Consider the following 13118-nt stretch of genomic DNA (forward strand, 5'->3'; position numbering starts at 1 on the left):
GTGTGTGTGTGTGTGTGTGTGTGTGTGTGTGTGTGTGTGTGTGTGTGAACTTCCTGATGTCAACATGTGATTGCACTGCCCAAATTGGTCCTCATGGGCTTGGAATTATGCTAGGAGGCTTCTAGTGAGCTGAGGACTCTGATGTCTTTAAAAATTAAATTCCAGGACACCTCCCAGATCCTAAAGGTCTCAGGACTTGTAACCTCCCCTCCTTGTTGAATATGCAACATCTTCAGCTGGAGGCCTTAAGGACCTCAGCCTCCCTTTAACAGTACAGAGCACACTCTTTAAGGAGGAATGTTGTGGTAAATGGAAGCACCCGGAAGAAATTTAGCTCACTGTTTGCATCTAACTCTTTGAAGTATTTTATCCCAAATTTATTTGTTCAAAGGCCCGTGGTATGTCCTCATGAGAGGGGTGCCCTCCTGAAATAGCCTGGACATGCCTCAGCAGCAAGAAGTTCCTCTCAAGAGGATTCAGCAGGCACACCTCCTTTTCCTCAGTGCCTGGAACAGAACAAGGCTGTGGAGAATTCTCTTCTGGCCAAAAGCAAAGACGGGCTTGATGGTGACTGCTGCTCTTTGTTCCTGAAGGATTTGCTTTCTCTCTGACTTCAAGAGTGAAGTGTTGGTTTCTTTGCACCTTTCTTTTGTGTTTCTTCTTTCCCTCAAAGACCAAAGATGCAACCCACATCTTAGAGAGAAGGCTGTGTGATATCAGCCTGGTGCTCTGTGAGGAATAAGAGTTGATTTCTGTCACCAGGTACCAAGAGTAGCACAAGTAAGCTCTCTTGTGGGAAACTGCTTATTCACGTTTCTCTCTTCTGAACCAAGGGCTGCCTTAATTTCTCCCCCTCCGGTTGCCTCCCTTATCAGCTTGTCCTCATTTGAGGTTGGGTGCTGCATGGCTTGTTGGCCCAGCTGGCACCTGCTGCAGGCATTACGAGAAAAGCAGCCAACATTCTCGCTGGAACCCAGCTTCTATGTGAGCTGAGGGCATAACACAAAACCTCTCTGTGGCCAAGGTATCCAAACTCTTAAAGAATCAGAATGAGCACAGTTTAAAATCTGATCCCATTGTAAAGACCTGTTGAGGATGCATAGAACACATGCAGGAGGGCTGTGTAGCCTCTATCCAAAATGGACAGGAAAAGATAAACCAGTGTTGTCTGCAACAGGAGCTGGAAGGAGCTTCAGGAGGGACAGATGATAGCTTCAGGAACCCCATAGATGATGGTGCTTGAGGCTAGCTATTCTCCAGCTTAGCCTTCCCCAAGGTCTTGGTCTGCTGTCTTTTCACCTGTTTTCCCTCTCATCAAACTTGAACCAAAGGAACCATTTTTAGTTCATTTGTTTCCCTCCTTGCCTATTCTTCCTGATACCCAAGTCATATCAGTGTCTACTCTTTCATTCCCCTCCCACCCTTTTCAAACCATCCTCAACATCTTCTTAAATGTCCTTTTCTCCCCATCCTCCAGCCACCTTCCCTTGACCACCATTATCTTTCTGATATATCATCACCTGTATTTCCAGTTCACAGATTTCAATGGCTTTTCATCACCCACAAGACAAAAATCTACTTTCCTTGTTTTGACATTTCACATCTCAGGCACCTGACTGCCCTGCCTATGTTGTCCCCTCTTTGTCTCTAGCTATTTCCACCATTCACCAAGCATTTTCTCTACCCTAAATGCTCTATGGCTCTGATGTTTCTGATGTTCCTATCATGTAAAATGGTTTCTATAATGTGGTTTGTCTAGTGGTCTCCAAGCTGCTTCTCTTCCAAGCAGCAATATGCAGGGGGCTTTCTCTCTCTGCTTCGGCAAACCCAACTATTCATTTTGTTCTGTGTTACCCCAGGATTTGGGTATTCTCGGTGTTTATACTGTTAGGATTTTTGCATGGAACTCAGTCATGAGCTCTGGATCACAAATTCCTTGATGACAAGGGCATGTTTTTACAGAGTCTGATCTCTACTGATGGCACCTCACAAAGGTTGAATAAAAATAGTATTTATTGGTAAGGAATTCTGCCTTACTCATAGCAAGAGCATCTTTTTTTTGCACTGTATGAGGGATGTCTTTCCAGCTTGGGACCTGCATTGCTGTGCAACAGGAGCAACCTAGACAAGCTGAACTACACAGCTGTGCTCTGAAGACATATATGCCAAATGTACGTTTCAGCTGCTCTGCCAAACACCCTCTGCATCTCCCATGGGACCTTCCAACCATAGCCACAGCTTCTCACAGAAATGGAAAGATCCAAGCGAAGACATTAAAATGGTTCTCGACGGTACATCCAACAGGATGGCGTCTACACTTTGGTTGGAGTTCATCCCTGCCTAACTTCTTGGAGAGCCCAGCAGCCCGGTCATTGGAATTCTTGCATGTGGGGATGAAACAGTCAAGGCTCTCTCCTTTCTTGCTTGTTTCCCTTTTAGTGGAGTTCTGTTTTAATCTCTGGCAAGGGAAAGGCTCTCCCTACCAACGGAGAAAGAATAGGTGGGAGGCTATGTTCTTCTCTGTTGCTGTTCCTTTGGGGTTTGTCGTTGTTGTTGAGACAGGGTCTGACTGTATTGCTAGGAGGTTGTGTTCTTCAGGATTAAGATTGCTTTCTCTTTTTTTTCACCCCTACTTGCTACAGGAAGGAGAAAGAGCTCTCTAGACACACCGCACTGAGCTAAGTTCTATGCAGGCAGGCTGACCTCCTTAAGGAATGTAAGGTCAAAGGAGCCTATGTTTCCCAGGAATATGTCTGGAAATAAGCCTTCAGGAAGGCCTAGCCCATCCTATTGTGAAATGGTATAGGTATAGGAACCTTTTCCAGAAAACTACACCCAGTGACCTGCATTTTGAAGAAATGAGTGAAGCAAGCTCACCCAGTTCCACCTGTTCCAGGGAGTCTAGTTGTCCAAGTTGCTTTCTAGAAAGTAACTAGCACTCAGTGAACTCATAGGTGCCCCTCATGCTTCCTGACTTAAGATGTCCTATTACCGCTTTGGCTTATGAAATACCCCATTTGCAGCACATCCTTGAAGCTGAGGATTTTATTCATCTTACCATCAGTGGATTTTTCATGACTAAGCTTTAGGGTACTTGGTTTAAAGAGCGAACAGGGGGAGAGAAAGAAAATGGTCTGTGGAATTGCCCCACCCCACCCTCCTTCATGATGAATTGTGTCCAAGTATGACACTGGATCACCCAGACTTCACTGAATCATGACTGTTGTGTTTTCTGAGCAGTGACATGGGACTTTTTAAAGATATGAATGGCAAACACAAAGTCTGATGGCCACATGATGGCATGTAACCTATCAGAACACCGGAGCTGTAGTTGCCATGGCTACCCATGTCAAGCCACAGTCACCCCTGTCTGCGGAAGTGTTAGCATTGTTTCAGCAAAAGCAAATATATGACAGAGAAGGAAGTCTGGTTAAAGAGCTCCAGGACGTTATGTCAGGAAAAGTACCAGACTCCTGGGCTAGCATGTCTAGAAATTGTGATCCAGAGGTGGGTTGTGCTGAGGAGTGTGTTATGAGTCAGCACTGTGCACCTGGAGAAGCCTTGTCTGAATGCAGGTAGTGATGGTCCCAGAGGAGCTTCTTGTCACAGTAGATTGGAGGCCCTCCAAGCACAGAATCAAGCAATTTCTAGTCTGCAACAACAGTCTGTTCTTAATTGAATGCTCAGTTCTAAATCTCAGAAACTCCCCATCTTTGGTCTTCACACTACTGCCGAGCACAGGGTCCCCTCAGCAGGGCCATGAACACCTACTGCTATGCCTGACTTTAAGGAACCTCCCCCCCCCCATGCACAGTCCCTAAGCCTGGGTTTGGTTTTCCCAGGAGGCAAAGCCTGATTTCAGAGTTGACTAAGTGTCTTCCATCAGCCTAGTTATCTACTCTAAACTTTGGAGAACTGGAAGCCGAAGCTTCCCCCTGTCTTTAATGCATGAAGCCGGCTCATCAGTGCCTAAGAGTAAACACTTTGTAATCAGTAGTACAAAGTCTTGTGGCCAGTATGATTAGAGACATGGTTATACCCCACAGAAAACATAAATGACATCCAGTGCCTTAGAGTCTCAAATACTCCGTCTCTGTTTACTCAGTTCTGTTGCTGGTGATCTCTGCAGTCCTTGGGAGAATTTGGTGCAATGCAGGAAGCTGGTGATACCCGGAAGACCTGGGTTCTAGCCCACTTGACCATTCTTACTCTGTGGTCTACACTTAATGGCACAATGTCACCATCTGTACAATGAATATTGGGGTAGGGGAAGATGGTTCCAGAAACAGTTCAAAGATCTTATCAGCTCAAAGATTCTGACTCAAGAGGTTTTGGGGAAATGACTTATTTTGGTTGTAGTTAGCAAAGTAATGACTCAGTAGATCTTCAGTCCAGTGATTTCCTTAACTCTGAAGTACCAAACTTGGGATTTTCTTCAGTTGTGCCTTGGACTTTCCATTATCTTGGGGTAGAGGCAGTGTTTGGGTCCTCTGTACTATGATATCTCTTAGGTTGGCAAGCAGGGAAGGGGTCAAAGACACATTCAAATGCATCCCAGAGCCTGGAGACAGCACTAGCAGACATGCCGTCACAGTGGCCCAGGGCGCCCTTATCCCGCAGGGGCCTGAGGAGGTAGAGGAAGCGTCATGTGCAGATTTATGGAGTGCAACGACTGCACATGTGTCTTGCTTCTAGAAGTGACTGATGTGGCTTTTGGAGAATAGCACCAAGCCTCAAAAAATAGAAGTGTCTTGAGGGTATAGACGATTGTATCTGTTCAGCTTTTCTAAAAAGCTATTCTAAGTCAGCTTTCCCAAGACAACAGTGAACTGGCCCGGCTAATTTTATGTTTTATTTTATTGTGATGAACTCCTTTGGTAACTTTAAAGGCACTGTGGAAGACTCCAGATAGAAAACTGTCCACACACACACACACACACACACACACACACACACACACACACACAGCTATTTTAGGGGATTTCTGCTTGCCCTGAAATGCTTAAAGTCAGCAGTGCCTGACCTGAGGTAGAATTAAGGACCCATGGGGTTGTCAGGGCTAGCCTTTAGCTTTCTTAATCATCAAATTAAGTAATAACATTTTTTCTTTTTTTTTTTCTCTGACCATCATCCTTTCCCCCTTTCCGTCCTCCCATCTTTCATCACCTCTGCTTGTTCCTTTCATTTCTCTCCCCATCTCGTGCACATTTGCACCATAGATGTTCCAGCTTGGTTAAAAAGCCTCCGTCTGCACAAATATGCTGCACTGTTCTCGCAGATGACATACGAGGAAATGATGGCCCTCACTGAGTGTCAGCTGGAGGCTCAGGTATGTGCCAGAGGGGAGCCTTCCCTGAGACAAGGTCTTGAGCTTCAGCCTCAAACAGACCTTGTTTGGAACCATAACTTATCTATTCAGTAGCTTGCATGGATCTAGGAACTGCCTAGTGCTGGCTGGTTTCGCACGGTGAGTAAGCTAGCTTCTTGCCTTGACTTTTCAGTGGGAGATAAAAATCAGCGGGCAGTCACAGGGCAATGAAAGGAGAGGAAGTTAGGAAAAGGTAGATCCAAGTACACCTAAGGAAGATCCTGTGGAATTGCCTAGACAGAGCATTGAAACAGTGTTCCAAAGAGCTTGGCCCCTGGCTCTCTTCTTCCCTCTTCCATGCCAGGACTTGTTTTGGTAGGGACAGATCCTTGTCTGTTTATCCAGTCTGGTCACATAGCCACTAACTTCGAACTGGACTGCTCAGTGGAAGCACTGAACAACTCTACGACTCTTTTCCGAATTCATTCACACTGCTCTTGGTTGGGATTGGAGTAAATTGTTTAGAATACTTTCTGACAACCTTAGGCAGCATGGGACAATGACTGCCAGTGAGATATCCAAGTCTTAGAATGTATTTCCCTTCTGAAGGGAGGACATAAAAGGACAGAATTCCTCCTTCCTTCTCAGGTTTCTCCCCACCCCAAGTGTGAATGCAAGGAGCAGTCAACAGCACCCCTGAAACTAAGACTGTTTCTGCCATGCCAGTCTCTAGTCAACAGATTAATGGGTGTCTCTGCTTCTCTTGTTTAAAATGCTATTTGCATTTCTCAACTTGACCCCAGTTTCCTTTGAGAAGACACTGGTGGTCCAAATGAATTTAATATTCCTCCAGCAGGAAGGAGAGACTGGAGCATGTGGGGCATGGCCTGGCTGGTCGAGTACCTCCCTGCCAGCTTGTTCAGTGCCCTCAGATCCCCCTTGGCAGGCCTGGCTAAATACCAGTATTGAGAACAAGGCAAAGCGCAGTCACTGCACATTCTGAGAGAATGCAAAACACTAATTTCAACTTCCTAACATCTCTCCCACCAGTTCTTGGATCTCAGGGGCTGCTTCAGGCTCCAGGGGTTGATGGGAACTATTTCAAAGAGCAATCTGTGCTTTGGTCAAAGTTGAGAGAAAATCCAAGCCATCAGATTTTCAAATTAAAATAGAAAGAACGAACTGACATAGAGGGCAGTGCTAGAGCCTGACACAAACTTTCCAAAATAATTGAATTCATTTGATGTGGAAATCAAAGCTAAGCAGAAATGCACCCTCAGTGTCTCTGGAGGAGATGCCACTGCCGTCTTGGCCCTTCACTGGTTAAAAGGAATTCTGCAATGGTTACACTATGAGATGACCAGGACTTTGCATTAGAGACCTGGTTAGAAAGGGACCCTTCACTGGACAAAGTATGGTAACTATGATCAATAAGGCTAAATGAGGGCCTCCACCTGTTGCTGTAGCCAGATTAAAATAAAGCCCACAGCTCTTCACCTTTACCCGCGTAAAGCGAGCTCCACTTTTCAAAGAAGAGGGAAGGTAAAATGACAGAAATTCCCTGTGTGGTGGGGCATTGAGCGGGGGACTTTGCCCTTTTCTGCAGATGGCAGATGCAGGAAGGCTGGGGCCTCCAGGGAAACCACGAGGTAATGCAACCCAAAGACAGAAGCGTCTAAAATAACAAAACAAACAAACAAAAATCATTTATGATGGTGAAGGTGAAGAAAGCTCATGTTGTGTGGTGTGGGGGGATAATCAGCTATTCTGTACCTCTCTGTCCTAAAAGTCACAGGCAAACCTGAAGCCAGATGGAGACAGTATATTCACTGAGAAGAGGTTTAGGACAGTGGTATCCACAAGAGAAAAATGCATACTGTGAACATGCAGGAACAAAATAGCAAAGAACTGCATCACCTCTGAGAGTCTAAGCTGATTCTGGAAAACGATATGTTCTAATATATTTTTTTGCATTTAATTACAGAATGTTACCAAAGGCGCAAGACACAAAATTGTAATCAGTATTCAGAAGCTCAAAGAGAGACAGAACCTTCTGAAGTCTTTGGAAAGGGTGAGTGAGCAACTGGCCCAAAGAACATTTCTACCTTCTTCATGGGAACATAGACTAAAGAAGCTCAGTTTAGAGTGTCCCTTATTAGATCTTAGGGGACCATGTGACCATCTTAGGGGAAGGGAAAGTATCAGCATGGGGTTTCCCGGTTATGCGCGATTTCTTGGATCCTGGTGATGTGATGAACTAGTTGCTCTGGATCCAAGCAGCCCGTGACCTACCGTGCCCTGCCTCGAGTGAAGTGAAACCAATGCGCCCTCTGCCTGTCCATCACCTCTGCCTTGTAGGCCGCCATAGAGACTGTCCTACAGACAGCAAAGGCAGCACTCGAAGAGCAGCACAGGAAATGCAACGTGCCCGCTGCTACTGTCTAGCCTGGACATCCGGTGTAAAGAAAGCCATCCAGGAGTGGCATCAACGGGTTCACTTCAGCTTCCATGTGGGGGTCGAGAGTATTGGCACAGATAGAGTTGGCTTTCGAGTTCAGCTTAACCGCCAGATACATCCATAACTCAGACAGGAACCACCACAAAAGCGGTAATGCCAAAAACAAAGTGCAGCCGTGAATCCTGACCCCAACCTGCAGTGAGGAGTGACTCATGGGCTCTAAGTTCCTCTCTGGGCCAAGTTTTGTCTAATGGAAACAAAACCACCCGCACACCAGCAAAGGTTCCTTGTTTATGAAGCTACCTGTTTATTCTGGTTGTTGAGAGTGGTTTCTGGATGCCCGGTGCCCCACTAGCTGCCAGCACGAGCTGTGATTGTGAGTTCGAACCTCTTAGTAAACCCAGGGAGCCTTCAGCAAGAGACAGAGTGTAAGCAAGTCCTTAAAGCATTTTAATGGAGTGTTTTTTTTTAAGTTATTCACAAAGATATATGTGTGCCTAATTTTATGTATACCATGTTAAGTTGCATTTAATATCATTTATATCTGGAGAATATATGTGTAAAAATGTATCGGGGAAATTTCTTTTTAAATCTTTTTGGGCAGATAGTTAGGAACTACTCACATGCCCACCCCTGGTTAGAGAGGGCACGTAAACAAAAGGAATCACACACTACATGCAGGCTCCCCATGTAAGCCAGGGTATAGGTGCTGGTCTTAATTTTATGCTAACTCTGCTGCCAAGCAGCTTGTCTAATGGAGTGATTACAGCTATTTTTAATCTAAGAAACTGTTCTCTTTTAGAGAACATTCAAAAGGCCAATTTACTCCTTGTCCGTTGGAAACCACGGAAAGTGTTTTGGATGAAGGTTATGTCGTAAGCCTGCTCCCTCTATTCTTGAGCACCCTTTAGGAATTCATTACAGCTTCTGTGAATGAAAAGCGCAGCTCCCTCTCACCCTCGTCCTTGAGCTGACATCCGAGTATCATGTGAAATGTATGCATGTGTGTTCACAAGATCATTCATACGTGCACGTGTGTATGTGCTTGTGTGTGTGTTCACGCACTTTGAGTGTGCGTGCATGTGCGTGCGTGCGTGTGCGTGTGTTCTTTTGGGTCATGTTCTTTTACTTGGCATCAGTTAAGTCAGTGATGCCCTGAGTCCTACAGCTATACCTGTAATTACATTGACTATACAACAATGGTTCCTCCATGGTGTCCTGAAATGAAGACGCTTAAAAAGACACCATTCGTGTCAGCAGTGCAATTGAGCACGATGAAAACGAGCTCATTCACTTTGACTTCCGGGAGAAAGGAAAGCCACGCCTGTCAGATGGCGGCATGAAGCCAGCATGGAGTGTTCTGCTACCCTGAGCGCCGGCTGTCCCTGCAGGGTACACAGCTCTCCTGCTGTCTGAGGGAGGGAGCTGTCACCTGCTCACTACTGGTGGCTGATGACACTGTTATCAGAGGCCGGCCCCTGCCGGCCTCTAGCATTCTTACCTCACATAGAACCCGCATTTCTAAGGAGATGGCTGGGACCCCGCCCATAGCTAGTTCATAATCCGTAGAAGCTGCTGACCACTGCTCCAAGCCCTTCCGTTCAGTTACTGAATGATTGCTAAGCAGATGTTTGGACACACTCTGCCCATCCTTGCAGGATAACAGTGAGTGGTAAGTGGTTCCGTGCACTGGGACAGAAAGATATGGTAGCTGTGGAACTCACAACCCAGGGTGCTTGGTGTCATCACTAAGGCCAGAAAGAGAACTTCCCTGGACGGCTGGTAAAGGCCGGGTTCTGCTGGGGGAATTCAAAGAGACCACAGCTACTTTGATGGGACCAAAATAGAGACGGAGAAGGTGGAAATGGAAAGCTCATGCAGGAGTCCAGCAATTTTTAGGTTTGGGTCAGATGCTGTGGCATTTGGGAACTGTTGGGGGCCTGGGGAGAAAGGGGAATGTTTGCTGTGGGACCAGGTGAAATGGAAAGTTGGTGGTCAGAAAGCAGATTTGGCCATGTATGTGTGGAAGTGGAAGTGCGTGTCCCCAGGAGTGTGCTGAGTGGCGAGAGCCGAAGAACTGCCTCCAGGGCCATCGTCAGGGCCTTGTGATAACAGACGCTGAGCTGTGAGCCCTGCCTCAAGGGACCAGAGAGGGAGACAGGCAGTCCCAACGAGTTCCATGGATATGGCACGTACTGTGAAGACTTGACATTGCCCCTGTGCTGGCAATCAGCTGGCCACTTCAGCCATGGTGAGAACAGGTCTCGGAAGAATGGGAGACATCAGAAGCAGAAAGCCTGAGTATGGTTGTGTGATGACACATAGACACAGAATTGTACGTTTCATGGGCTGTTGGGAAGAAAAGAAAAAAGGAAACTCAGAATGGAAGTGATTTTTTAATATTAATATTTAACAAGAAAAATGCTATGGTTTTATGCATTGTCCCTCATTTTAAAAACATTCCCAGATTGTGAGATAGAATCATTTTCTGAGTCTACAACCTTGATGTGAAATAAGGAGCTGGAAGAAACATTCATGTACACACACACACACACACACACACACACACACACACACACACACACATTCCGTTTATTCCTACTCAAAGAGAGAAATCTTCTTCTCTAGATGTCTATGCCTTTTCTTCACACATTCTAGACCTTGGCCTTTTGAGGCTACATCTGTGAGCCTGTTTTTAGTGACTGCTGCTAAGAAAAATAGTAAATCAACTTGATAAAATTGAATAGTAAATATTTCCAGGTAATAATGCCATATACTAGCAAGGCGCATTTGGTGGGTACAGCCAAGACAGGCTGTACACAACACTGCACCTGACCTGACAACAGCCACCTCAGAAGGCAATCAGGTCAGTGGTTTCTTCTGAGAAAATGAAAATGAGAGAAGCAAAACCTCCTTAGTGAGTCGCTTCATGGTCAGCCCTGGAAAATCACCTCCCTTCATCTCTTGGTACCCACCTTTATCCTATTGTTCCTGTGATTTTTGCTGGTCTTTTCCAGAAATGTGAAACACATGTGCACACACACACACACACAGAGACAGACAGACAGAATGAGAGAGAAGAGAGGTAGAGACAGACAGACAGGGGAGACAGAGGAGGAAAGAGACAGTGGCTTTGTAAGCCAGAGGCCCACCTCTCTGTCCCTAGCATAGAACAGTGCCCAGCTGCTGTGAAGCTCAGCTGCTTGACTGAACGAAGAGAAGGAACAGATTTGGGTAGAAACAGGAACCCTATGTATTATGAAAGCTTCAGAGAGAAAGGATGGGGCTAGAGACGAGTCACACATGCTGAGAGCACTGTGCTGCCCCAAACTCTCTTTCCGATGATTTATACCTTACTATTGTATGCCCAGCAAAGATACCAAACCAGCCTCCCTCATTTAAGGCCAGTGCTAGGCTGATGTTCCTGTATGACTTCCCTGCTTGTCCTCTGGGACATCTCTGGGGTGCCACCCCTGGGCTTGACTTCCCGTCATCTGCTTTCAGATAAGTCCTTGCTTGGTAGCTCTGAGATAGCATCATTGGCCAGCTTTACTTTGCCTTTGTATTTGCAATGTAGAATTGTATTTGGGGCATGGAAAGGATCAATAGAGACTTGTCAATGTGGAAAATTAATTCCCACAGCTAAGGAGAACACTAGATTGAGTTGCATTCAGACTGTCTCCTGTCTCAGTATAGGTACTCAGCTGTGATCATAAATGTAACCTCTGATGGGCACAGTTTATTGAGACAGGGTCTGTCAGTAGCCTAGAACTCACCAAGAAGGCTACCTGGCCAGGGGGTAGCAAGAACCTACCTGTCTCTGTCTCCTCAGCTCCGGCATTACTTCCAAACCTGGCCTTTTACCTTTATTTATTTTGTGATATAACTTTTAGGGACTGAGCACAGATCCTTCAGCTTGCAAAACAAGCAGTTCATCAGTTAAGCCGCCTCCTCTGTCTCTCGTGGTTTCCTTCCATGCTGTGGTTGCTCTGCCACCCCTGTAGAAGATTAACATAGGAGCTAGGGTATTTCTGTCAAACAATTTAGCACACCAGTCATGTGACGCACGCAGAAAGGGCTCTGTGGCAATTGACAGTGTTGCAGACACATTTGCTCACCTGGGTGATACAGGTCAAGGAGGTGGCGCCACAGGGCAACATGTGACCCCTGGCTTGTCCCACCTGTTCTCCTTTTCCCTCCCTTTCTTCAGGGATGTGCTGGGCAGGAGGTCGAAGCCTTTACAGTACTTCTTAGGCAGTCAAGTCAAGAGAGGCAGTTGGTTCCCTTTGAGTGTGGCCAACTTAACCAGCTTGCCTCCACCTGCCCTGCCCCTTGCGCAGATCAAGTCAAGGCCCAAAGCCAAGGATGTCAGTTGCGGCTGACACCCAGACTCTAGGGAAGCTGGGAAGAGCACATGTGGAGGGCGATGCAGGCTGAGGTTCCCGGCTCCTCGTGCCACTGTGTTCACAGTCAAAGTGTCAGACTCTCTTGAAGCTCTTTTCAGAGGCAAATGGATGTCTCGCTCTAGGTGCCAGGGCACACGAGTGTGATTCAGGATGAGGCTGGGACATTTTGATTTCCAGGCCAACCTGATGTCTGGAGGGAAAACTTGTATTCCAAATCCCAAGAGTCGGGGAGCAGAGCTAGGTAGACTTTCTCATCAACTTAAACACCATAGTATCTCTGACCAGTTGGGCTATTTCTGGTGGCTAATTAGAATTTCTCTTCCTTCATAAAGAAAACTTGTGGCAGCTAGGCTGAATCACAATTTGTGCTTCATTTCCACACACACAGCCCACCCAAAGAGCAGCCTTCCACCCGTTGAAAGAGTTTGGCTTGCAAAAATGTTCCATGACTCACACCAAGCCTGTCCCATCAGCTTCCCTTTGTCTGGTCCACTGGTTGGAAAGGTTGGGGTCAGAAGCGAGCCTTAAGTCTGCGTTCATTGACACCATCAAGCCGTTTTCTCAGAAATGCTTTGGGCTTTTGTGTGTCAGGCCGCTTAAATCACGTTCTTGCTACTCTGGGTTCTTGGCCATGAAGCAATTCATTTGTAATCAGGACACTGATGGGTAGTGATCCTTCGAAGTCCCAGAGAGAATCAACAGAACTTCCTAAGCTCAGGGCGCTACATGGGGACGGGAGACCATCACACCAAGGTGGCCCCAGCCAGGACCCCAGCCACCTGAGCTTGTCCAAAACCCATTACCCCATTATTTATTACCTAATAATAAATAATGTCCAGATATTAAAATGTGTGCATCAGGCAGCCTATATTTGTGAGTATATACATGAAAAGTCACGCGTGTGTGTGTGTGTGTGTGTGTGTGTGTGTGTGTGTGTGTGTGTGTG

The 13118-nt window shown here is 46.3% G+C and overlaps 1 protein-coding gene across 3 annotated transcripts in view; it reads left to right on the forward strand.

Moving 5' to 3' along the window:
* Positions 1 to 13118, forward strand: part of Samd4a (sterile alpha motif domain containing 4A) — a 207928-nt gene that overhangs the window by 167662 nt on the left and 27148 nt on the right. For all 3 annotated transcript variants that reach the window (XM_055612354.1, XM_055612353.1, XM_055612355.1), the window contains 2 exons: positions 5220 to 5329; positions 7293 to 7379. In XM_055612354.1, the coding sequence (XP_055468329.1) occupies positions 5220 to 5329; positions 7293 to 7379 (197 nt within the window). The remainder of the gene's footprint in view (positions 1 to 5219; positions 5330 to 7292; positions 7380 to 13118) is intronic.

Source organism: Psammomys obesus, unplaced genomic scaffold, assembly GCF_907164565.1.
Source record: "Psammomys obesus unplaced genomic scaffold, mPsaObe1.curated_primary_1811, whole genome shotgun sequence".
Taxonomy (NCBI): Eukaryota; Metazoa; Chordata; class Mammalia; order Rodentia; family Muridae; genus Psammomys; species Psammomys obesus.